This window comes from Festucalex cinctus, chromosome 2, assembly GCF_051991245.1.
Source record: "Festucalex cinctus isolate MCC-2025b chromosome 2, RoL_Fcin_1.0, whole genome shotgun sequence".
NCBI lineage: Eukaryota > Metazoa > Chordata > Actinopteri > Syngnathiformes > Syngnathidae > Festucalex > Festucalex cinctus.
The window spans coordinates 13453944-13481157 of NC_135412.1; the positions used below are offsets into that span (position 1 = coordinate 13453944).

The 27214-nt window shown below is 40.8% G+C and overlaps 1 protein-coding gene across 3 annotated transcripts in view; it reads left to right on the forward strand.

Annotated features, from left to right (window-relative positions):
• The first annotated feature begins 4746 nt into the window (after positions 1-4746).
• Positions 4747-27214, forward strand: part of arhgef25a (Rho guanine nucleotide exchange factor (GEF) 25a) — a 55155-nt gene continuing 32687 nt past the window's right edge. Inside the window, exons 1-2 of one of the 3 annotated variants that reach the window (XM_077512978.1) lie at positions 4747-4959; positions 6868-6979. In XM_077512978.1, the coding sequence (XP_077369104.1) occupies positions 4867-4959; positions 6868-6979 (205 nt within the window). In that variant the 5' untranslated portion in view covers positions 4747-4866. Of the gene's footprint in view, positions 4960-6867; positions 6980-19324; positions 19704-27214 lie in introns of those variants that run through there. The other 2 variants (XM_077512977.1, XM_077512979.1) reach the window with 2 other exon arrangements.

Below are 27214 nucleotides of genomic sequence, written 5' to 3' on the forward strand. Positions count from 1 at the left end.
AAAACAGACAGTGGCAACCCTTGCTCCCGTCACAGTCTGCTGAGGTAGTCTAGCAACTCCACCCCCATCACTCCCCTCTTTCTTGCTCTCGTTCATTTTTCTCACTAGTCTCCACAGCTCTCTCAGTCCATCGACAGCCACCTCGGCCCGTCTGTTGTGTCATCAGAGCAAACTTCAAACTGTCCAATTTAACTCAGTCACTTCCCAGCTCGACGATGTATTGGGAGTAACTAGTGTCTTGGTTTTGTTTTCCCATGCAAATCCATTTGGTGGGACAAACAAACTCACTCTTGGTGTTGCACTAAGCCAGGGGGCCGTGGGTGGTAATTACTCCCATGACAGAGATGACACGCATGGGATACACAAACGTGCTTGGAAACACATGGAATTTCTGTGGCAAGCTGGATAGGGAGGGTTGGAGTTAGGAAGGGCATCTGTCCTTAAAACCTGTAGGCCTTGACTTCATAATGCCGGCATTGGACAGAATCCTTGTTTCTTTAAAACTATTAAAAGAAAAAAAAAAAAAAAAAAGACAGTTTTCTGCCTGACAATGGTGATATAAAATAAAGGCAACCGTGAAAAAACTGGGAAGAATAAGAAGAATTAATTGATTATACTCAAATGATTTGCAAAAATAATTACAGAAACAAATAAATGTATAAATAAATAAAAATATCGAACAAAATCGAACAAAATTATTACTATTACTTCCAGCAGCTGTGCAATAGAACAAACTGTCAAACAAAATGTAAACAAGTGGTTCCTTAACTACTTTTAAAAGAGACCTTATGATCTGGCATTCAGGCTGGTTATACAATGTATAACCAGATTTATCGTTTGAACATCGCGATTGTGATGTGCGCTTGCGCGATAGCCACATCACAAAACGTGCGATATTTTTCTGTCTTTTTTTTTTTTTTTGTTAGAGCAAGCAAATGTTTGTTTTCCTTCATAAAGAGCAAGCTTCCTCTCACGCTCCCCTCCTCCCTTCTGCTAATCAGTCACCGCACAGTACAGTACAATACTTTTTTGGTATTTGCTACATTCCTAAAACAAAAATTAGATTTGAAAAAATTACCCCCATTCATTACAACGGAGACCAAATGCAATGCGCGTTTAACATTGTAAATCGATCTGGGCACCCAAGCGCTATATAAAAAGCTGTCCATTTATATGAATACAATAGTGTCATGGTTAGTTAAACAAATTCTTTCCAAAGCGTTATTCAAGTCATCTGGTGAAAATTCTTCCATTTTTTATATCGCAGACCCCCCAAAAAATCGCAATATCATTTTTTTCCAGTATCATGCAGCCCTATTATACATTATTTCTATTTCCTTAAATTATCTTATTTGGTACATTTAAGTTATTATGTTCAATGTTACTACACTGCTGCCGCCTTTACCCTGTTTCTGAGCTTTAAAAGAAAAATTAATGTTTATAGTGTACCTTCTATTGTACATAGCTTGATGATGCCTTATGCTGTTTTTTTATTATTATTTTTTTATTTTATTTTTTTTTATGTTATGGACTACAATGGAAAAGGCGTCAAAGACATCAAATTCCCTCTCTATGTCTCCTCTCTAAAAATAATGTTGCCTGTAAGTTTAACATGTAGCTGCAGGTTAGTATGGCAGGTTTCAAAATACACATTTTCTCAAGCTGTCACACCTTCAGAAATCTTGTTTCCTGCAGCGAAAACGGCTGATTTATGTTTCGTCCAAAGGTGACACCAACAGGTTTAGCATACTTTGTGAATACAGCGAATTGCAATTCGCACAGGAAGCCACCTCAAGATTCATATTTGTTATCATTTTTCAACGTGTGGTTTGGGTTACCATGCGGCCTTTTTATGCTTCTGAGCTGCTGACTTGAATGTGGGCAAGAACATCACATTAACAAGTTAATTCAAAGCATCAGGGCCTCAATCACATGCTTTAAAGGGTGCATGTAAACAGATTAACCCTGCTGCGTTACCTCGCGACCTTGTTCATGCCCCTGCCGCTGCGGTTGTGCAGCACATCCCCGATAGAGGATGTCTGCCTCCCTGAGGTCAAAAAGTGAAATGCAGAACTTCAGTGAATCATGCTCATCTGTGGCAAATTATGAACTTATAGTTTGTACTTAAGTACAAGTACTTATAATTGTGTAAAAAAGACTGATAACAGTGGAAGTATTGATTCAATTTATGTATGTAAAAGTGGAAAAAGTACAGCCTCTGGAACATGCTTAAGTACAAAAGCAAGAATCATTACTGTTAACCTTACATAATACATGTTTTGATGACGACACAGCAACACAAAAAGTATACATACAAAATAGTTTGCCTCCTTTATTGACTTGCATCATACCCGAGGGGGAAAAAAAAGAAAAAAAGACTGGACACATTCTTTGCCGCAAGCTAAATAAATTGTGAAAGCTAAATTGTGTCTGTCTGCCCAATTATTTAATTTTACAACAACTACACTTCAAAATATACAGATTGTGTGTATGTGTGTTTCAGATTATGTGTGGGATTTTTTTGAAGGCCAGAAAGTTTAGTTTTTTTTTTTAGACTGGCAAAGCAGCAAAGTCACTAATCAAGCATGAAACCTTCAACATAAAAAGTTCACAAACCTGAACAAAAACAACTTCCTCCCATTGTCTATCAGACACTCTTTGATGACACTACTGATCACAATAATTGAGTTGCTATCAAGCAATGTTTTGGGGACATTGAGAATAATTGGGTGCTTACTGCCATTTGCTATTGAGAGGGGAAATGAAAGCATTGGTAATATAACTTTTTAAAACAAGAGCGTAACTTGGCTCACAAACATTTACCGCCATACAAATTTATTAATAAACCTTTTATTTGACACTTGTTCTAGGGCCAGCCATATTTGGACACCCCCCCTCCCCTGGATTCCCATTTCTCAAGTGTGACTCCCTCGCCAGGCACAATTCCACCCAGCAGAGGTCAGTGTGAGAGAAGAAAACGTCGGAGGGAAGCTTGGGAAACACAGCACTATGTTTAGCCTGCTTGGTGAGTGATTCTCTATACGGCCATGTGCTCAGCTAATATTAGACTGTTGGCACTTTGTCCAGGACTGTTACCAGCACTTAACTCAGACTTTTCCATGTAAAAGAATCCCTGTCTGCGTTTGGATCCTAAGGGAATCAACTCAAGTAGAGTTATTCAGTAAGGACAAAGAAACTACCCGCATTCATGATGGGCAAGGACATTTAAGGCTATTGCGGGAAAGTTATTACGATGAGAAGTAGATGTTTGTGCTCGGCTTAAGGACACGATTATACCACTTGGAATAAAGCAGCAATTTGGGGCCCGTTCAGCCTGTACAGGGCAAACCTACTGCAGCGACTTGATCTGATCTAGTGGGGATCAGAATGTTTTTATTTCAATTGACCAAAGAGTAAAATATGAACTTGTGAACTTGACTGAAATTGGTGATTTATACTCAGGGAGAAGGTATAATTGATCACATCTCGCCTCTGGGATGTTTCAAAGTATCAGAAGTCACAAGAATAACTTGACCTGTCACAGATGAGGGTAATCGCCTGAAAAATGTAGAACAATAGCAGCTCAAGCAAGAAGCATTTCAGCATGGGGTCTGCTATGTATATATATATATATATATATATATATGTATATATATATATATATATATATATATATATATATATATATATATATATATATATATATATATATATATATATATATATATATATTCTTTTTGTTTTAAACGTTTAATTTTAAAATGTTTAATTAGTCTCCAAAGTTAACACTTTCATTTTGACAGCCCTAAACTGAAATGTATTCTTATTCTGAAATATGTGACTTATCATATCCAAAGGATTTATTGGAAGTGCGATGAACATCCTTCTTTGGAAAAAACGCTTAATTGACAAGAGTAGCGAGAGTTGATTAACTCACAAATTTAATGGACTTCTCTTAGAGTAACCACGGTGAGGATTGACTCTACAAATAAAGACAATTAACTTTAAAACAAAATGTCCAAATTTCCGGAACACTTCTGAACAGACGGACTTCATCCAATTTTATTTTTTGTTAAGTAGCATCAAGAAATAGTGAGCTGCTCATCAACTCTCTAATCTTGTGTACATTTTAAGGAGGTGAGTATAGATCTTGGTACAACTGATGATAGCCTCATAAATAGATGCGCTTCAGGGGCCGTGTGTTCATACCTTATTTGGGGCTGGCCCCTACAGCTTACACGCTCCATGTGTCACTGGCTGAGACTTGGACACATTTGTGGAGAGGGAGAGATGATGTGGAGGTATTCTTCAAAGAAAGACAAGAAGACATGCAGCACAAATGAAGCTATTATGATACTCAGTGAGGAATCCATGTCATGAAAAATAATGGAAGATGAAGGGGAGGAGGTTTTTTTTTTTGGGGGGGGGGGGGGGGGGGGTGATCTTGTGCAGCCAATGAAGAACTAGCCAGGAGGATTCCAGGGAGGGTGATGAGTCTCGGCTCACCACTTGGACATTTCGACAAGGACAGGACAGTTTGTCAGCAAACTTGACAAGAGGCTCCAGACGCAGAGGAAGACCGAGCAAGGAGGCCCGAATAAATCTTGCATGCGTGTTTGCACAGGAGCTTTTTATTATAAGCTGTACTAGGGCTCGTGTTACACATGTGCACAGTGGATGGAACAAGAGCTCCTGCGCAAGTGCACATCCCCTGATCCTCATCCAGAAGCAACCATTCCTTCGCATGAAGTCTGCCGCTCACAGGCTCCATTCACTGCGAAGACAAAAAAGCTGCAGGACGAGGAGGCGAAGGACAAAAGGCACACCGAAGGAGTGTGACTTGGAGGTCAATCTGAGTTGGCAAGAATGAAGAATCAGAAGAATCAGGGACGCACTGACCAGATGTTGGGAGCCATGGCTGACATGCTTACTTCTGTGGCAATGCCCAACCAACAGTGGGTGAGTTCAGTTGGCAACTTGTGATGGGGCATGTTGTTGACATCTTCTTGAGTTTTTGTGGGTACTTTGGTTTTATTCCCACAGTCCACAAACATGCGTATTTAAATGTGTCTATATAGCGTCTCAATGTGGTGAATGTGAGTGCATATGTGAGCTACAACTGACAGTGGATATGCTTCTGCCCCATTTGTGTATTTGACTGATTAATTGTTCATCATCTAATGAACTTTATTTGCCTCAACAAAATACCTGGAATGGCATTATTTTATTATCATGACCTTTCTTTAGTAATTAATGGGAGGGTTTATCGCATTTGCATATGGCAGTTGTCCATCCATTTTCGATACATGTTCTCATCTGGGTCACAAGTAAACTGGAGCCTAACCCAGTTGACTTTGGGTGAGAGGCAAGGTACATCTTGAACTGGTCGCCAGCCATTCAAAAGGCGCTTATAGACAAACAACCCGTTCACATGCGCACTCACGCCTGTGGATAATCTGGACCAGGCATGGGCCAATATTAGATTCTGACAGTATGATAAATGCAAAAATATCACTATATTCAAATTACAGCTCTAATAATTTCCTTTAAAAAAAATTAAAAAAAATAAAAAATAAATATATATATATATATATATATATATATATATATATATATATATATATATATATATATATATATATATATATATATATTTAGTAAATAAAAAATTAATAAAAACATTTTCCCCTCTGAGAATAATCTACACTAATTCATTTTGAAACAATATTTAATATTTGGTACACAAATGTGTACTGTGTTAAGATAAATAAATAAATGAATAAATAAATAAATCTGCGATTGGCTGGCAACCAGTCCAGGGTGTCCCCCGCCTACTGCCCAGAGCCAGCTGAGATAGGCACCAGCACCCCCCGCGACCCTTGTGAGGAATAAGCGGTCAAGAAAATGGATGGATGGATGGAATTTTAACATTCTTCTTCTGTTTTAATTCTTCTTAGTCACAGTGAACCCTCACTAGTGAGATATTTATTTTTTTTTATTTTTTTTTACAACAGACCTGCAGGCTACTCACGTTGTCCTTGGGGCTAACTAGTAAACACTGGCACCACGTTTTTTTTTTTCTTTTTAAGGACAATGCACATTCATCAATAAGAAAGGCATCTGTAGAACTGTAATGCACCTCTTTTGCCTAACCTCCCCCTCCTCCTTCCCTCTCAGATAGCAGAGGAGAATAAAAGTTAATTGGAGGCAAGTAATTTCAATCATTTACTCAACAGCAGCCAATCCAGTCCTGCTTTGATATCCCCTGGAAAAAAAGGAAAAAAGAGCCTGTTACTCGTGACAGCCAGTATTAGCAGTTATTTAAACCTTGACTTTTTAAAACCACGGTAAATGATCAGTCATTTGCCCATGCCTGATCTAAAGTCTACAATGAACCTGAAATGTGGCGTCTGATGGAACATTCCAAATATAGTTCTTTACAACTGTAAGGAGACATATTACTTTTAAATTCATTACGTGAACATAATGACATCAAAATGATTGTGAGGAATTAAATTACTATCCAGACACAGCCTGGTATTGAATTTTTCTTCTTTTAGAACAATGTTTAATTTAGTACTGTACTAAAAGCTTATCTGCAAGCAACCATCGCTACATAACACTGAGTTCTGGTGCTGTTAGGTTTTATAGACTGAAACCTCTGCTTGAGGACTGTGGCAAAGGGAGGCCCTCAACAATTTCCACAGAATTGTTGCTCATGGAGAAAAGCCATGCAGGGCATTATGGAAAAATACAAGCGCAACAGTTGGATTTTTGTGGTTACGTGACCGTAATCACTCTGCACTCTTAGCGAGACTTCCTCCAACAGCGCAGGGCTCCATCTGACAAAGGCATCTCTGTGTGCAGCTCGTGGAAGGCGCTGAGTCGGACCTCCCATCAAGCGAAGAGGAAAGGGGGCTAGTCCAAGGCCGGTGGGAGCCCGAGGGTCAGGATTGGGAGCAGCCCAGAGAAGGAACAGGTAAGACCTGAAAACTCCAGCAAGCGTGTCGAACACCCCCAACCCACACTGTTTGTCCAAACATCGGCGCTCACCTAACCGGTCAGAACCAACAAAACTTTTGAGCTCAGCTTTTCGTCTTTATGTGACATGTCAAGGCTGTAAAAGGCCACCACTCAATCACTCGAGCTGCACATATGAATTGCAGCTTGGCCAATGGTTGGATAACTGTCTTGTCAAGAGCTCTTGATTTAGCCATGCTTGAATTTTGGATTTAAACAGCCGTGACTTTCTGATGGTGGTCAAGTGCAGTGTGAATGATCAGGCAGCGTCCTTTGTCCATACGTATCCACTTTTGGACATATAAACGGTGTCCGCCCCACTGGCATTTTAAAATTATCAGTGGCTGTAACATCATAGGCTCAAAAGAATTAGAACGCAATTAGACTACAGTGATGCATTGAGAGCTGTCATTTAATTGCTTTGACTTGCAAGCATAAACATGAGATACGGGCGCTGTATGGTGGCAGTAAACTCAAACTCATCTCACTTTAACGGAAACAATTCTTCTAAAAAGAGGCTCAAAGCTGTTTGGTACCACTCACAGTTGAAAAGTTAACTAAAAATAAAACAAAGATTCATGTTGTGAATTTAAAATGCCACCTTAGGAAAGTCTGCTTAGATTAATGCTAACAAATAATGCAAAACTCCATAGGCAGCTAATTAATAACACCACGTTGCAGTGTTACAACACTTTCAGCAAGGGACATTTGAACTCAAAAAGTGGACATATAATGGACATAATGTGATGTTCATGATATGCACAAACATGTTTTTGATACACTATCATTAATACAGCTTAACTCATTCACTCCCAGCCATTTTCACAGAAGCAGTCCCGTTCGCTCCCGGCTGTTTTACTGGTTTTTTGACTGATTTTGCAAGGCCCACAGAATATTGTGTTCTATTGCTATAAAAACATGGAACCTACCAAAAGAAAGATTAAAGTATCTTTTTTTTTTTTTTTTTTAATCAGAAAAAAGTAATTTCTGTTTCCGTTTTGCAGTAATTAGCATTAGAATATAGCTAAGTTTCATCATTATTCACAAATCTAGAATCATTATTCACAAATCAGTGCTTGGTGTCACAAAGAGGTGCAAGGGAGGCGGGGTATGAGGGACAGAGGAAGCGGTCAGCGATGCTTATCTCTTATCTTGGATGGGCTGGTAAAACCAGTCAAATTTTTGTTTAGAAGAAGAAAAAAAGAAAGAAAGAAAGTTAAAATAACTTCTACAATGTCATGTGAAAATCAAGGTGGAGAAAAGGAAAATTGTCTATTTCACTTGCAGATATCTTCCTCTGCTTGAGTGTTTTTGCAAATTTCCTCCAGATAGGAAATTAGATTCAAAAGTGAAAGGCAAGGCAGGAAGACCTCCAGAACACAAAGGCAGACTTTCAGTGCTGTTGACTTTACAGCTTCCAGTGCCATGTACAAGAATCTAGTGTGAAATTGTACATAACAGTTAAGCCAATTTTAACTGGACTGCAGCACACTTTAGTAAGATGCCTTGGATATGCATAGCTGAAGTGAAAAAGCCATTACATTGGATTAACATAGTTAATGATTACAAAAAAAATCTTCTAATTCCATTGTTTATATCATTTAATGTGTCTGAAGCCCAAAGATGGTGGTACAGTTTAAACACCATGAACACCTTCACAAAATTTGACTTAGTTAAATTGGGATTTGCAGACTAAGCCTGTTTGTTGTACACATTACTATCAGCAGGAAGAATACAAACATTATTTAGAAATATTTTCTTTTCCCCTTGAAGTTGAGATTTACAATGAGCTTGGTCTCATGTACAAAGGTTACAGTGCTTTATAGATTCCTCGCCCATCAAGCATAATTTAAATCGTGGCACTGTGGACGTGTGATTGCACTCTGATTTGGTTTGCCACGTCGAGGTCAGCGTGTTGTTTCCATTTTTTACTTCTCTGTCTGTGGAAAAGGTGGAAAAAGAGAAGCCTCTGCCATGCTTTGTAGGGCCGTAAGGGCCATCTGTTACAAGTTAGAAACAAGATGCCTTCACGTGGCTTGAGGGGAATCACAGGACAGCGCCAGCCATCTAAATCTTTTTTTATCTTGTTTTGCAATTACAGTCATTATTACACCTCACTGTTGCTCTTGTAATCATTGGACTTTTTTCCCCCTTCATTATCTGCTATCACGTTTCCCTCTTCCCCTTCTTTTCATATCTCTTCTTATTTATACATTTATTTTCCCTCTGTCTTGGCCGCAGTTAAGTTTTTTGTGCATTAAACTTTGCTGATAAACTATTTTTTTCCTTTCCTTCATCCTCTAATCTGATTGATAATGTCATTTTGTTGTATGTAGGTGTAGTTTCAAAAAGCCTTTTAGTCGGGAGCTCCATGAATCTCAACGTGTCATGGCCGTGTCAGGTTACAGTTGTGTCGTTATTATGAAGACGAACATAAAAAAAAAAAAAAAAAAAAAAAAAAAAAGCAACAGCAAAGGCCATTACAGTTTTTCCTCACTTGCTTTGCTTTCTCAGATCAGAATTTAAATTCTCAAAAGTACTTTTCATTTTCTCATTGTGTCATTAAAAAAAGGCAGCTTATCATTTCTTGGAACAAGTTGCAAATGCCTTTGTACATTCATGTAAGGCTGCCACAAACGACTATTTTGCTAGTCGACTAATCACCAACAGTAGTCGCAATTAGTCGACTAATCGGATCGGATCGTCAGCCTCCTTAAATAATTGACCAAAGTCTTTTTTTCCACCTTTTTTTCCTCAGAAAACCCCCAAAACGGAACCACGTCTCTTGAAAATAAGCTTCCACATAGTCTACACAAAGGTGTAACTTTTAACTTATTATTATACAGAATTTCTCATCAAAACTTTAGCGTTAGTTTAAATCAGAGCGCCCTTCTCTAACATTGACATGGCTAAGCATTTGTATTTGTGCCACAGCACGGATGCACTGTCTATGAAAATAGAGCCAAGTGACTTCAAGTTCGGTTTTGCCACGGCAACAAGGTGACTCCTGTCAAAAAAAAAGATGTCTTAAAGTTGGATGGAATAAACACTGTCAATAAATTAAACATAATGACAACAAGCATGTAAACAACGTGGACCTTCTGACACGGGCCATTAGCAGCCGTCTCCAACCAGCATGTTAAAAAATATATATATATAAATAAATAAATAAAAATAAATACATAAAAAAAAATCCCTATATAAATCATCAATAATTAAAGCAACGTAAAACTCTTATGCTCATTGAGCATGATGGTTTCTGTCACATACATACAACATGATATTTCAGCATACTTGGAATAGATGTGAGGTAATGTGAGCAAAACATGCATGAAATCATTTATATCAAGATTTGCAGAGGCTGGGATAGTGCTTTTCCCAGAGGCCCCTGGGAATGAACTGTGCATGCGACCTTAAATGGGCAGAGATCAACCTGAAGCTGCATCACATAGCAGTGGAAGGTCCCGAGGTTAAACAGATTTATCTCATGCAGGATCACGCTGCACTTGTGTGTATGCAGTAATGATGGATTGTGTTAAGCCCTATTACTTCCTACGGGATTCTTTCTGTAACCTTGATGACAACATGGATTCATATTTCATTAATTGACTCTCTTAAATCTGTCTTGTCTGAGGTTTTGCTCTACCTACCCTCTCTATTTGGCTTTGAACATGACTGGAGCCAGCAATGAAGTCATCTGAGGTCAAGAACGCGAGACAATAATGTCTCTTTCAGCCTGACATCCACGTTATGATCGTTTTTGAAGGGTAGGGATGTAACCATTATGGCAATATTGTGATATTGCAATATTATAACTGCCACAATATCATCGTTGTCGTCATGTCACAATTTTCAAAGCAGCACAACTGTTAAAAGTCTGGTTGATTTGTGCAGTTCTAGCACCCCAGGTGACTAGTTTTTTAGTGCAAGGAACACCATGTAAGCATGCATTAGCAAGTTAGTGCCTCAATATTAACTCATTCACTCCCAGCCATTTTCACTGAAGCAACCTGTTCGCTCCCAGCTGTTTTACTGGATTTTAACTGATTTTGCAAGACCCGCAGAATATTGTGTTCTATTGCTATAAAGACATGGAACTTACCAAAAGAAAGATTGCAGTGTTTTCTTTCATCAGAAAAAAAATAATAATAATAAATTTGTATCTGTTTGCAGCAATTAGCATTAGAATATACGCTGCTGCCACCTGCTGGCCATTTTTGTAATAATTACCATTGCTTTAAATGACCTCTTCAGGTCAGAAGTTGCATCAAAGCCGATATGCACTAACATTAAAAAATAAAATAAAAATCATTTAAAAAAATGTATAAGTACGTTTTTGGGAGTGAAGGACAAAGTATTAAAAATGTATTTATATGTTTTTGTGATTGAATGAGTTAAGTGTTATTACAGTTTGTAGGTGGTTTATATGCATTGCTGTTATGTACAAAGGCCAATATTGTGTGTTTTTTTTTAGTATCAGCTCATTTTTTTTTATATTGTGACTGTCATGTTTTGGTTTTGTGGGGATGGGGTTTTGTTTTATTTTGGTGTTTTTGGTTATTTGTCATGTATTCCTTGTCTCTTCCCTTGTCTCGTTATGTCTAACCACGTCCACCTGAGTGTGTCTTCCCTTCCCAGTGTGTTGACCAATCAGCTCCCTAAGCCTATCTTGCCCAGGTGTCTGTTGTTTGTTTTTGACCTTGTTACTTTGTATTTTTCCATAGTACCTTGTTTACCTTTTTTTCTGAATTAAATCCCCTTTTTTTACTTGCATCCCTGCCTTGCCCTGTTTTTGTTGCCCCTTGCATTTCGGTCCTGCCTCCAACACCCCCCCCAATCGTGACAGTGACTTTTTTTTTTTTTTATCGCCAATCTCCCCACAATATCGTGCCCTTCAAATCGTGATAATATCGTATAGGGATGTTTGGATATCGTTACATCGCTATTGAAGGACAGACATTTGTGTGGCAATTTTGGCCAAAATATAAAAAAAGTGATGTGGAAGTGCCAGTGCAGTAACATCACATTTCTCCTTCGCGATCACAATTTAAATTCAATTTGAAAGTGAATGTTGATCTGTAGAATGTGGAGTTTGTGTTTTGAAATGACCACATAAAGAAAGAAAATCTTCTACACACTCTGCTACCAAGTGTAGATAATATTTTCCAGACTCTGATGTTTTGAGGCACAGAACTCAGCGGGTTGTACATGTCTGAAGTGCAGATCCGCCGCTGCATGGTGGGAATGAAGTATAGGTGCAACACACCCAACTCACTCCCTGCTACACGCCTACAACATCTGCTGCTACTGCTGTAATTGGGCAAAAACTGCAAGTCGTACAAACCTTCAGGTCAACAGAGACGGAAACATGACAGGGACTGCTGCTTCTAGGTGGGATGTCAGCCAAAAGCCCAAAACATCCCCCTCATGTCGGCACGTCCAGGATGCCGGTTTTCCTTAATTGGATCTCAGCTTGGAGATGAAGGAAGAGAAAAAAAAGGCAGCTGAAGTAGAATGGACAAGGGAATAGGAGACGGAAAAAAAAATCTAACTGAGCAAATTTTGGCAGGATTTCAACTGGCTGATGGACTGCGGAGAGGCTTATGTCAGTGGGGGGTTGGGGAATTACGCTGTGGATAAGTATCTGCTGAGCTGACACTTGTGCTATGACTATCATATTTTTGTTTATTAAATAAAGCACATGTGCAGAATATTGTGCAACACATTGGAAACAATAGGACCCTTTAAAACAGTCTGCTAATTTTAAATGGTTTTTATTCTTAACAGGGTTTTTCCTGGCTCAAATTGATGCACAGGTGGTATCACCCTGACTATGAAGGGTGACTACCAATACCAGATATCGGTAACCGTGCCAATACCAGTCTTATTTTAAGGCATCGGTACTCATGGTGGTGACCGATACCATTATGGGCCGCATCAGGGACTAGAAATTAGAAATTATATGAATACAAAGTGGGCGGGACGGTGGGCGAGTGGTTAGCACCTCCGCCTCCCAGTTCTGAGGACTCCGGTTCGAGTCCAGGCTCCGGCCTTCCTGGGTGGAGGTTGCATGTTCTCCCCGTGCCCGCGTGGGTCTTCTCCGGGTACTCCGGTCTCCTCCCACATTCCAAAGACATGCATGGCAGGTGAATTGGGCGCTCCAAATTGTCCCTAGGTGTGCTTGTGAGTGTGGATGGTTGTTCGTCTCTGTGTGCCCTGCGATTGGCTGGCAACCAGTCCAGGGTGTACCCCGCCTACTGCACAGTGCCAGCTGAGATAGGCTCCAGCACCCCCCGCGACCCTTGTGAGGAATAACCGGTCAAGAAAATGGATGGATGGATGAATACAAAGTTGCCATTAATTTTTGTCATTTTTGAACTGCAATCATTAAAAAAAAATCATCCACTAGTACATATTAAATTGTAAATATAGTTCACCGTTGTTGTAAAACACTATTATGTTTATTGGATATCCTGTGTTTTTTTTGTTTTTACTTTGGCGATGGCCGGAGCACACCACCTCTGCCTCGCAACCAGGAAATGGGCGTTTGCAACGGTCGCTCCATTATGTTTCTTCTTCCATACATTAAAGTAAAAAAAAAAAAAAAAAAAAAGTTTCTTCTTCGGTTGTTGCTTCAGGTCTTTCCGGTGCACTGGTGTTGATATAGCGCCTCCATAATGGAGCAACACTGCAACTGCAGTTAAAATGTGTTCCGGCCGAGCTCAATGAACCCAGCTGGAGCGTCGTGTTGAGCGACATCAGTGGCTCAGGCTGGAGGTGGCAAACAAATTAGATGGAGGTGGCCGCCTCTGAATGTTGTGCACAGGAAAAACCCTGCTTAACGTCCCTGTAAAATGAAAATAAACGTCTTGTAAATTTGACATGCTATCACAATTTTGTGTGATAACCACTGATGCGAAAGAAGGTGCTCACTGCTCGGTTCTTATATAGTAGGGGGTGGGGGAGTGCATCCGGTACCTGTTTTAGCCAAATTTAGAAACCCGTACGTTTCAGTATTTGCACGTATTTTCTGCATTTTTCATACATGTGTAATGTATTTAGAAGCTAATTTCTGAATTAACTAGACAGGATTCCTGAGTCTGCTTCTTTCATGTGATTGACTGTCTCCTGACCAAATAAATGTTACGTAACCTGATGGAAAAGGCACCTTATAAAGCTTTGAATGTGGATGTGTAGGTTCATAGAGACAGCTCACACATAAATAAGCTTGCACCACAGCTGAATCATCTGTTGTGGATTGGGCTCTCTTGTGTTGTGTGTGTGGTGTGACGTGGGACATGCGGAAAGAGAAGGCGTGGGGGAGTCAAGGAGAGAGGAAGATAAAAGCAGGGAGACGAAAGGGTGTTAATGCGCGCCTCACCTCTTCCCTTCAAGATCGTGAACATGTTTTACCATATTTCTGTACAGGCTGCTTTTACGTGTATCTCCATTGCCATTTTTTATGACTGCCTCATGCTAAATGACTGAAAAGGCCATTTAATTAGGTACACAAGGATTCAGTTCCTTGTTATGTGTGTTTTGAATGCGTATCATGACTTGAACAATTAAAGCACTTTAACGTGAAGCACTGTTAAGTAACTCTACACCATACATGTAGTATTGATGTCTGTTATGCAACAGGTAGGCCTACTAACGCCCCCTACTGGGTGCCTTTTCTTATCACACTTTGCCAGCTTGTTAATTCAATATAAAATGCCATTTGTGAAGTTGAATGCATAGAAGAAGAAGAAGGAAAAAAAGCCACTCTCTCTGTACTTTAGATTTTACATTGACTAACATTCAGGATATGCCGAACCTTGACCTCCATTGATTATCTGGCTGCCTTTGCTTCATCTTGCATCTGTGACTAAACACTGCTCTCCTCCTCTCACGGATTTGGAGGCCATATCATTATAAGACAAGTGAGGATGTTCAGAAGCACTCTTCGATATTCCCTCTGGTATATTAGTCTTTCAATCAGTAGCGCTTGAAGCATCCATTACAAGCAAAGAATTGAGAGATAGCAGGAGCCAGGGGAGATCGGGAGGTATCATTATCTGTTTGTTGAGGAAAGCCAGTGTCGTTCCCGGGCCTCAAAATAGATGTGAGTATCTATTGTCTAGTTTGCTGCTGCTTCTTTATTGGATCACTTTGAGCTTTGGAGCAAATCCTGTAGATCAGAATCAGAATCTTATTTATTGGTGAAAATGCACAAGGGAATTTGTCTCTGGTAGTTTATATAACAAAAAGAACACTTAGGATGGATTTACATTGATCAGGAAAAACAACACAATTTCAAATCAAACATTATTGTTCATCTATCAAATACAATTAAATTCACTGCCTTTTGACAAGTATACTTGTCAATTACATTCTTTTCAAAGGGGCCAGGTGGGACACAATCTGATGATGCTCCACTGTGAATGCCAAACTTGGAAACAACTTTACTGATGATGCTCAACCACCAGAAGATGACATCATTGCCCCATTGTAAATGAAAGAACACAATTTGAGAGTCCATGGGCGTAATGGCTCCATTTTTGTGCAACCTACAATTTTCTACTGTCGATTATAAAAGAATGGGACACGGCAGAAAGGAGAGATTATATTCTGTCATTTGGCAGATTCGGTTTATATATAATTATTGAACATTATATCATGTGGGTATTCAAAATTTTGAAATTTTCTCACAGGACTGGCAGTGAATGAATCTTCCACTCTAAGGCTGAAGGTACATAATTAACAAGTGTATGCATTTTTTGTGATATTTTTGTGGGCCTTGGCTTAGGTTAGCAAATTCTGTTCTTTTATATTAATGCTTTTGGTATAGTTGGGATGTACAGCATTATTTTTTTAAACTATTTGAGCACTAAAATATTGCAGTTTTGTTGTTATGCAGATTAGGCATGGCGCGATTACTTGTCTGACGGTTGACCGTGCTCTTAAAAAGTCTTGAAAAAAAAAAAAAAAGTCTTAAAAAGTTTCAATAAATGTGAATAGTGGCTGTCACCAGAAAGGGAGAGGGACTTCTAAGCAGAGCAAAATATGGTTGGCTGTTGCAGTGTTGAGGAAAGAGCCACCTTTCTAAAGTTAATTGTCTCTCCCCTCCTTCTCTGGGAGCAGAGAGGGGAGGGTTGAGCAGTTATGCATCGAGGAAGAGGAGGAGGGAGCAAGACGAAAGACACTCAATGCAAAACACAGATGATTGTGCTGAGTTGATTAATGTGCATTATCCTGGACTCAGAAATTGTATGCAAATTTATAATCCTATTTTCCCATTAAAAAAAATTGTTTGATGTACAAATTGTGCGACCTGCGTGCCCTTCCATAGAGCCAATAAATTGTTTTTTGATTGATATATATATTTTTTAAACTCTTTTTATTTCAGTACTAGATCGACAAGGCTCTACTGTTTGGTACCAAGCATAATGGTGACATAATTTGTTGTTCTGCTGGAAGTCAAAGAATGAAAGTGAAACACATCTTTTGAGTGAACTCCTGGGCAATGGAAGCTCTTGCACCGCCGCATAAAGCCAGCGCTCCCCAAATATGTGCAGCGCCTTTTTCATAAGCTTCTTAGCCAGATGATGCTCAAACTCATAGAACTCGAGTGACTTTGCTGCTGAAGCGATCAGACAAAGTTATCGGCCTTGTCAGATTGCAGCCTGTGCGCGCGTGATGCTGAGATGCGATCACTCACTGAGTTACACGATTCAGCCATATGATGTTTTTTCCTTTTTGCAGAACGCAAATCATTGATTGGATCTCAAAGCACATGCTGCGTGAAAGTGTCATTACCAGCCTTGTTTTTAATGCCGCGATTTTGCGGATTATACAATCAGGTCTTCTCTATCTATCTATCTGCTTGCGAATTAACAAGATGACTTCATTAAATCAAAAGATGATGAGTCACAATTCTCATAATAAAGTGCATGCATGTAAACATGGAAACTATCAGCTTCATTTTGCTCAATCATCCAAACAGCGCGATAACCTGAACTGTATGCAGTCTCGCAACGCTTCCAATTACTTGTCAGGGCGTCTATTGTTACGCATGCATTATTATTTGTATGCTGAACATATTGGGCCCTATTATTTATTTATTTGCCTAGCGCAAAGCACAGTCTAACTGTGTACATGGGTGGAGTTTTTTTCTTTTCCTTTTGGTATATTGCTTGTCAAGTGCAGATGGACTACTGCTTTGCTCCATTGTGCACTGTTGTGACATGGAATGCAGTTGGCTCCCGGCCAATCGAAGCGGCTCCCCATATTCTCTTTAAAATCAGGGTGGTCTATAGGTGCACACAGTGCTTGATAGTACAGAAGCAAAAGTTGACTCACTGAGGTCTGTCCATGAGATTGGTGCACGCAAATTGTGTTTATATAGGTGAACTGTAAAGTGTCTCCTTGTGGGTGATGTTGTCAGCCTCACATGTGACTTGGGCAATTGGAGACCGCCTTGCACCCCTGATTACGGATCTGTGATTGTCCCACACTGTTGTCACATTTATGAATGAAATTCGATGACGTCCACCACACACGTTCGCTGAGTACCGAATCTGTCTGCCTGTGCCATGATCAAATCTACCAAAATTGAAATACAGCACCTGCACCACTAGATAGACCTGTTTTTTGCAAGTCTGAAATGCTGTGCTGTCATGTGCGCTGATTCAGAGCATCCCAAACATGCTCAATAGGTGACATATCCAATGAGTATGCCGGCCTTGCTGGAATTGTGTACAGATCCTGAACACCACTTGCAACATTTGTGGAACTGTGTTTTGTGATTAGAACAGCACATTTTAGAGTGGCCTTTTATTATTGTAGCTAAGGTGATAATCATGCTATGATTTGCCACAAGTGCTCACCAACAAATTATTTAGACAGGTTTTGAACAATATTTGAGAGAAATCTTGTGTATATAGAAAATGTTCTAGCGTTTTGATTAGGGGTGTCAAAATTAGAGCGTTAATTTTGAGTTAATTTAAAGCTCCTTTAACGTCACCACTTTTTCTTAATGTGTGGTTAATGAACGAAAGGAAAGCCTGTACTGGGGGAATTCCAGTCCCAATGCAACAGACACGTCCACGTCAAATTTTAGCAGTAATAAATTAATGGTTAATCATGCATATATTTGGGGAGGCTGGGGTATTTTACAATTTTAAAAATGGGCAGAATTTCACAAGTTACTTCCTGTCAAAGATTAGATAGCTCTTAATATGAATAGAAAAATGCACTAAGCTGTCACGAGTGTCTTACAAATGCAATTATGCCATCTAGTGGCAGAAAAATGACCTCAACACAAATCAACATCACACTAATTTTTTACAGTACAGTACATCTTTTTAATTTTAACTAAATTTGATGAATTATGAAATTACTGTATCAATTACCAAAAGATGCAGCCATATTTGTATTTTAACATTTTTCATTTTTTATGTTCAGTATAAAAATGTAGAAAAAATATCTTTTTTGTACATTTTATTGTATATTTAAAACGTTAAAAAAAATGTGATTAATCGTGAGTTAATTATTGAAGTCATGCGATTAATTCCGATAAAAAATTTTTTTATCACCTGACACCTCTACTTTTGATATAGGTTCATTATAAAACTGTTAAATGTATAATCTTGTTCTTGTATGTCATCATCACATACTGCACCTTGAAAGCAGATCTTAAGTGCCTTGTTTGCCTCTTTGTGCGTGGAGCACATCTGGGATTTGTTTGTCTGTCCTAACACATTCGAGAGTCACTGAACTTGATGATGAATTGTCAGGTCAAATGACACAGGACACGCACGCGCACACACACAAAGAATGCCACATTGTGAAATTTGAGACCCCACTGCTCGCTCCATGGACTCACAAAGGGGGAAAAAAAGCTGTGTTGTACCCTTGACCATGAAATGCCCGGAAAGACAGGAACCCGTACAGTAAACCCAAAGCATTCTTGTATGTCACCTAAAATGAACACCTACGACCTAACATGGCTTCTCCCCTGTTCACAATATTAAATGTCAATCGGGGTTTTGCTGTCCAGCAGGATCAACTCATCTGCAAATGTACGACGCCCCATAGACGGCATGAGAGCAGACGGAGGCGGCGTATAAGTGAGGAGCGAGAAGAAAAAAAAACAGATGAGAGGAAAAGAAGAGGTGGAGGCGGCGATTGCGGTTTGTTGGTGGTGGGGCGTTCAGGAAGAGAGAAAATTAGGGGAGTGGGAACCTTATCCTGGAATAGCCAGTGAGGAGAGCTCGCAGACTCCACCCTCCATCCTCAACCCTCCCCTTACTCTCTCTCTGACTCTCTTCGCTGAAGCAGTCTGTCATTTGACCAGGCAGTTCACAGAGGCGAGCGCACTACATTAAAGACAAGATAAAGCCAGACAGCAGGACAAAATGCTCAGTGGAATCTTTGCTTGGCTGTTTATCACCTCCTCGCCGGATTTCTTTGTGGCTTCTTTGATGGACTAAGGAGGAGGCCAAAGTGACCTGCTTTTTGTTTCTGCCGGGATTTGAACTTTGAGGGGGCGGGAGCGGCGGGCCATGCCCACCTCAGCTCATGGTCCAACAGCATGAAAGGGGGCCGCCATCACCATCGCCGCCACCGAGGCTGCTGTGGCTGCCAACACTTGTTCCGGAAAGTCCTGACTAAGTGTGGCTGCTGCTATGCCCGAGTCAGAGGTCAGTGTCACACACGCATACATTCCTCTTCTGCCTCACTCCTCCCGCACCTCCAACTAGAGCAACAGGTGTGACACACACACTCCTTCAGAGTGAGTGAAAAATGAGGTATTCCTCAGATAAAGCAGCCAGAGAAGAAACAGGAAAGGAGGATGTGCATCACGCATTCTTCCACTAAAATCCAAGCGTGATGAGTGTGTTTATGTGAGGCCAAGTTGCAAAGCGTCTTCCTGCTGAAGAGTGCGTCAGTCGGGAATGTGCGGCACGTGGCTGGATGGAACACAAGGGGGGGAACATTCCACTGTACCCAAAACAATAAGGCCCCTCCAACCGTGGTGTAAGTTGTAATGAAGCTCAGCGGGAATGGCAGCAGTCCATTAAGGTACATTGCAGCTACAGTAAAAGCAGCGGGTGGTGCGGAGTCATTGGACGTGAAAGTCAGAAGTCCGTGTAGCATCTTGCCACCATTGTACACATGTCATCAACAGCATTTTGAGAGATTGTATCACAACGTAAATAAAACATTAGTGTCTGGTGGCAATATGTGCTGTGGGGTCTTGGTTGTGTGTTCTCACCCTTTTACAAGCCTATATGGAAATGAGCAACCAACCCACTGAGGCCAAGCACATAATGGGGGTCTGTAGGTCGGGTGCTCATAAAGGGATTTAATATTATTGGCTGGTGTTCTTGGATAAATACCAGAGATTCCTTGAGTTTAATCTGTTATGTAATAGATATTCTACTTTTCCATAGCCTGTAACTCACTACTACACTTCTTGCATGTTATCATAGCAAATAGGCTGCCACTTAGGTTATAATATGGAAGCACATGGGGGATCGGACCAAAGGAGGACATCAGATTTAATAGAAGTCACATTAAATAAAAACGCGGTCGTTTACATTTGGAAGCCTAAACCTCATGATGTTGTTTTACAGTCTGAGTAGGATCCTCTGCATTGCCTCCATTCGAATTGTACAGCAGCCTCTTAGTTTAACTATTCAATGTGAGGCCGAATTTTACAGCCAGCTCATTTTGCATGTAAAGTACATTTTGATGTACAGTAGCTACCATTTGCTGTGGAAATTATGTCCAGTTTCCACAGGAAAGCAGCTTCTATTATTAGAATATAACTTTGGTTATTGTTGGAGGACAATAAAAGGGAGTTTAGAAGCTCTCAATTTAGCAACTTATTGAACAAAAAAGATATATGTATACCCATAGATGCAGGATCTCAATATTATAAAGTATTGCACTTGTAAAGTAAATTGCAAATATTAAAATGGGACAATGTGTCAGTTTTATGAAAGGAAATCATTATTACAATGTCGGAAACTGAGCATGAGCAAACTAAGCTTTTGTCATTTTGCAGAGGAATGATTCAAGCTTTTATGGCTGCAATAAAATCAGGAAGATTTACAGTATCATTTTTTTTTATCAAAATGATGACTTCTTCTGGATGCTTAATTTTACAGAAATTGTGGTTTCGCTCAAATTTTAGTTCATTCTAAACATGCGTCAGATCGTTCGATATTTCATAAAAGATGAGCATTCTCTGCTGCACAGGCACCCAAGCCAAAGCGCTTCGTATTTTGAGAAATTCTGAGTCTTCTTTTAATATCTGAACTTCACTTTGCAGGGGTTTTTTTGCGGGAGGCAAAGCCAAGTTTGATGGGAGGTGCCATATCAAAATTGCAAGTTTGAGACTAGTATTCAGTAAGCTCACTCAGTGGCTCAAATGCATCAAAGTGCCATTATAAAGTACAGTATACCGTATTGGTAGCTATCTTCCTATATGAATATGATGTAGATGATGTTGTTCTGGTATTTTACACAGCTCCCTTCGTGCTTAGTAGGGGTGTTAAAAAAAAAATCGATTCGGCGATATATCACGATACTACTAATAAAAAAAATCGATTTTTTTTTTTTTTTTTTTTTTTTTAAGAGCTCAGAATTGTTTATTCGGTAGTCTTACCGATTCAACGTCTTATCATCATTGCCTTTTTTTTTTTTTTTTTTTTTTTTTTGCTTTGTTTTTTTTTTTGTTTTTTTTTGTGTGTGTGTGAATCGATTTTTAAACTTCCATTTTTAATGGAAAAATATTCAACAAAACGTCTGACTTCGGGTTAGGATTCACACCTTGAGCATGGAAGAATGTTATATGAACGGAACATTAAGCCTTAATATTTTATTTTAATGCTGTTCAAACATGAAACAGATTACTGACACGACGTGGAGAGGTAGGACTCAGACGCAGGCGTAAGGTAGGCCACCAAGGCAGCAGGTTTATTTCCGGCCAACAGAGGTCTCCTCTCAAACTGAGAGGAGAACAGGGAGGGGAAAAAGTGGAGAACAAAAAGCGCTCCACTAGGGAGGAAAAAACAGGCAAAAGGTACTGGGGACAACAGAAAGCGCTCCGCTAGGGAGGAAAAAGGGCACAAGGCAAAAGGGGTAACTAAAGGCGCTCCAAAAGGGAGGAAAAGGCACAAAAACAAGGCAACAACGCTAGGCAACATGAACAAGGACATAAGGACTGTGGGACGCTTCCATGCACTGACGGTGACACTTCGGCACTGAGGGGAGAATGCAGCTGGCTTTTATTGCAGTAGGTGATTGGTGGCAGGTGGTGATAATCAAGGGCGGGGACCGGTAATTATGGCGTGGCAGGAAGGGCAAGTGACCTGGGGTGAGAGGGGAATCAGAAATTCAAAATAAAACAGGAAACATGACTATGAAAATAAAAGCATGGCCTGTCACACAGGTGGCGGCGTGACAGTACCCCCCCCTCAATGGCCGGCTCCTGACGGCCATCCGACCCAAAGAGTCCAAAAACAAGGGTGGGCGGAAGGGGGCACGGAGGTGGGAACACGGCCCACCCCTCCGTCCCAGACAAAAGGGCAGTCCAGGAGGGCGACCATGAAGCCAGACAAGGGGCCGTTCAGGATGTTCCCGATAGAAGAGTCCGCGGGCGGACTTGACGTGACTTGGCGAGGCGTAGCAGACGTGGCGTGGCAAGCTTGGCAGACTTGACGAGGCGTGGCAGGCTTGGCAAACGTGGCAGAATTGGCGTGACAGGCTTGGCAGACTTGGCGAAACGTGGCAGAATTGGCGTGACAGGCTTTGGCGTGGACGGCTTCGGCGTGGACGGCTTCGGCGTGGTCGGCTTCGGCGTGGTCGGCTTCGGCGTGGTCGGCTTCGGCATGGTCGGCTTCGGCGTGGTCGGCTTCGGCGTGGTCGGCTTCGGCGTGGTCGGCTTTGGCTTGGTCGGCGTGATGCAGAGACTTGGCGTGACCTGATGCAGAGACTTGGCGTGACATGATGCAGAGACTTGGTGTGGCTCAGGGTCTTGGAGATGCGCCCGGCGAGACTCGGGGGCTTGAGGCGGTGACTGGCGAGGTTCAGGATCGAGAGACTCAAAGGTGACCAGGTTGACTGCGGCTGAGGATGCACTGGTCGCTGATTGGTCCAAAACGTGATCCCTACAATCTTTTCCCCAATCCAGTATATTCCCGGAGTTCCAGTCAATTCGGGGGTTGTGTTGACGTAGCCAAGGGTGTCCCAGAACCAAAGTGGGTGACGAAGCTTGGATTACATGGAAACGGAGATTTTCGATGTGTTGTCCAATTCGTACTTCCAGGGGTTCGGTGATGTGGGTGATGCTGAAGAGTTCCTTGCCATTCAGGGCTCTGGCCTGGATGGTCCGGGGAAGGGGTTCGGTGGTGGCTCGTACTTGCTTAACGAGGCCCCAGTCCATGAGGCTCTCGTCGGAACCGGAGTCGATGAGGGCTGGCATGTCCATGGTCATAGCATGGTGGCGTATCTGGGCTTGCGTGATTCTTTGTGTCTTAGCAGGTCGGGGAGGGGTAGCTGTCCGGTGGAGGCTGGAGCTCGACGCCGCGATTGGCTCACCAGTCCTTGGACCTGGCTCGACAGCTCCTTCAGCTCCGAAACCACGGCTTGCTGAACCTTTTCCTGGTTGGCAAGCCGGAGCTCAAGGCTCTGCAGCGCAGCCTCGACCTTTCCTGCTGGGTCCATGCTGGCCGAAGTGTACTGACACGACGTGGAGAGGTAGGACTCAGACGCAGGCGTAAGGTAGGCCACCAAGGCAGCAGGTTTATTTCCGGCCAACAGAGGTCTCCTCTCAAACTGAGAGGAGAACAGGGAGGGGAAAAAGTGGAGAACAAAAAGCGCTCCACTAGGGAGGAAAAAACAGGCAAAAGGTACTGGGGACAACAGAAAGCGCTCCGCTAGGGAGGAAAAAGGGCACAAGGCAAAAGGGGTAACTAAAGGCGCTCCAAAAGGGAGGAAAAGGCACAAAAACAAGGCAACAACGCTAGGCAACATGAACAAGGACATAAGGACTGTGGGACGCTTCCATGCACTGACGGTGACACTTCGGCACTGAGGGGAGAATGCAGCTGGCTTTTATTGCAGTAGGTGATTGGTGGCAGGTGGTGATAATCAAGGGCGGGGACCGGTAATTATGGCGTGGCAGGAAGGGCAAGTGACCTGGGGTGAGAGGGGAATCAGAAATTCAAAATAAAACAGGAAACATGACTATGAAAATAAAAGCATGGCCTGTCACACAGGTGGCGGCGTGACAGATTACAACCTCTATAAGATAAATAAATAATACATTTTCATATAAATCTTACACTCTACAAGCTTACTGATTAGTATTTTCTAAATTTGAATGAAAAAAAATCGCAACAATCGACTTATAAATTCGTATCGGGATTAATCGGTATCGAATCGAATCGTGACCTGTGAATCGTGATACGAATCGAATCGTCAGGTACTAGGCAATTCACACCCCTAGTGCTTAGTGGAAAAAGTTGTGCAGTTGTGCATTCCTGAAGGATTGTGGCCCAGATTGGCATGACGATAGCAATCATCACTGCACTCAATTGATGGTCATGAAATGTTAAAGTGATGAAGCTGAGAGATTTTGCTTTATTGTGCGCTGTCGTGCAGATTTTGCTTTTAAAAGGAAACTTGAGTCTCGCTTGCACTCACTGGCCAGATAGATAATGTTTGCTTTCGAGTAAAACCTTAAGCGTTTAGTCCACAGAGGCGGTTTAAGGGTAGGTCTGCACCTAATGACATCATAAAGTGAGCACCCGTTCGTTTTCTCAGGTTGGGAGGGGCTGGTACTTGGAGAGCAGAATGACGTAAAATTTCTCAGAGAGAGGGTGAATGGAGGAAAACATCACTTCAGTGATGTTTTTAGCAAGGAATTAGCATTTTAACATGGTTAAAAGCTCCAAAAAGTTGATTTTTCACATTAATGTCCTTTTAATTGTTCTGCCTTTCATTATATGTCACTGACAGTGATAAAGATGAACAAAGACACATTGTATATTGGTTATTTTTTTTGGACCAATAAAGTGAAATAGAACAATTTCCTGCACTCTGATGATTTCTCATGGAACACTATTTTTTTTTTTTTTTTTATGTAATTTTAAGAAACAGATTTAAAACTTATTTTTATTTGTTAACTTTTATGCATGAGCTCCAGTTTTAATCCCCTTTTTTGTTTTTATTGGTCTTAACTTTCTCATGTTTTGCTGTTAAAAAAAAAAAGAAGTATATGTTCAGTTGTCTTTTGTTTTATGTTCAATTTCTTTTTATTCACAGCAGTTTGTTTGAGCTACGTGTGTCTTGAAAGTGCTGTATAAATAAAATTGAGCTGAATAATCCTCCACGGCACAATAGTTAAGCATCATTGGTATAGTTGTTTGGGCCATTTCTCTTTTTACTCTTTTGAATGCTGCAAAAGAAAAAGAGGCTCTTCTTATCAGTAGCTGTGCTTGTGTTGAAGTCGCTCATCTGCTTTGAGTTTAAGTGTGTTGCAAGTCCACAGATGCTGTGCAGCATCTCCACTCTCATGACTTACTGTTGCCTCTGCTGTCGTGTCGGCCTGCACCCGTCTGGCCTTTCTTCTCAGACGTCGGCCATAAACTTTCTTTCCTGGGCAGTCATGGAATCTTTTTATCTTGCATTTTTTAAGGCCACTCTCGCTAATCTATAAAATTGATGATGTGCATGCAAATCCCTGTGGATTAACTGTTACTGAAAGCATCGCAGCAGACCATCTGTCACCACCAAGCATCCAGTGGCGAGAGATTTTTCCATTTTGGAAAAGCCAATTTGTTGAGCATCAGCTTCATTTAAGATCTTATAAACAAACTATTTATATTACCCATACCCATTAGCCTTTCATTCATCTTGATTGGCTGTTAAGTACTCACTAGTATGCAAATCGCAACAAGGTCAGTGTTATTTGTGTTGTGACAGACCTGTAACATTAAACAAAGGGTTTCATCCTTATATTGATGACTTACTCTTTTCCATTTGTCTCGTTTTATAAGGGAGGGGTGGCATACAGTCTATTAAAGCCATTCATTTATTTTAACAATAATAATAATAATAATAATAAGCCATTGACAGGGTAAAATTACAGTGAACAGCATGACTCATCCCCTACTTAAGCATAATAATGTACTTAAGTGCTGGATGACACACGTGCACCATCATGTCACAATTTGCAGGCTTTCATTCACATAGTAGTGTTCCCATCATTTTAGCCCTTCATAGGGCGTTCCGTTTGCTTGAATTCTTGCTGTTCCGAAACCCTCACCTCTCGTGACCTATTCTTAATCTAATGATTTACGGTCTTGTTTCAAGTCAGCTCATGTTTAAGTAGAGAGGGATGGCCGCGCTTCAACAGAACAAGCAAATCAATACAGTAATTCTCAGTAGCCCACCTCTTGTTTTTCACCAATGTGCAGAGATGGTGCAGCACAGAAAGCAAAACAACCAAAAAAAATGGCAAAACATGACACTGTGGAAAAAAAAGTGTTGCATTTTATTTTATGACAATGGCAGCGTGAGTGGAAATACAATGTAGGAAGATGTTGAGTTAGCCCATGTATTGCATTGAGGAGGGATTCATTGGAGCTCGATTTAACTGAATTGGTTGGAGATGGGGAAGACGGAGAAAATCAAAACATCCACATTTGATCTGTGGGATATTAATGCTGGGTTTGATATTTGTTTCAAAATACATCATACTGTACATATTCCATTATCATGTGCAGATCAGTCGGTCTGATTGACCAAATCAGGTCTGAAACAAATGCTTTGTAATTTCCTTCTTTATACACGGTCATGTTAAAAACGTGATACATATCTTTGCATTTAAATATTTCGCCGCGCGCCTATTGGTAAATATTTAGGACAACCCCCTTGCTATCTGACATGAATAAAGCCAAGGCAATAATTCACACGGTGGGCGCGTCAATGAATATTGAATGTCCATCAACAGTCGGGACACCCTTCCGTCATCGTCAATCTGTCAATATTTCAAGTCAAACCACATTGTAATCATTAATTCGCCATTCGTCAATCCATCAGCAAAATGGGACAAAAGTCCCCTTCTGGCAATGCTTAGTTTGTCAATTTTTTCAAAGTTTTCCATCAATCGGCAATCGTCAACAAAATGGGTGTCTGT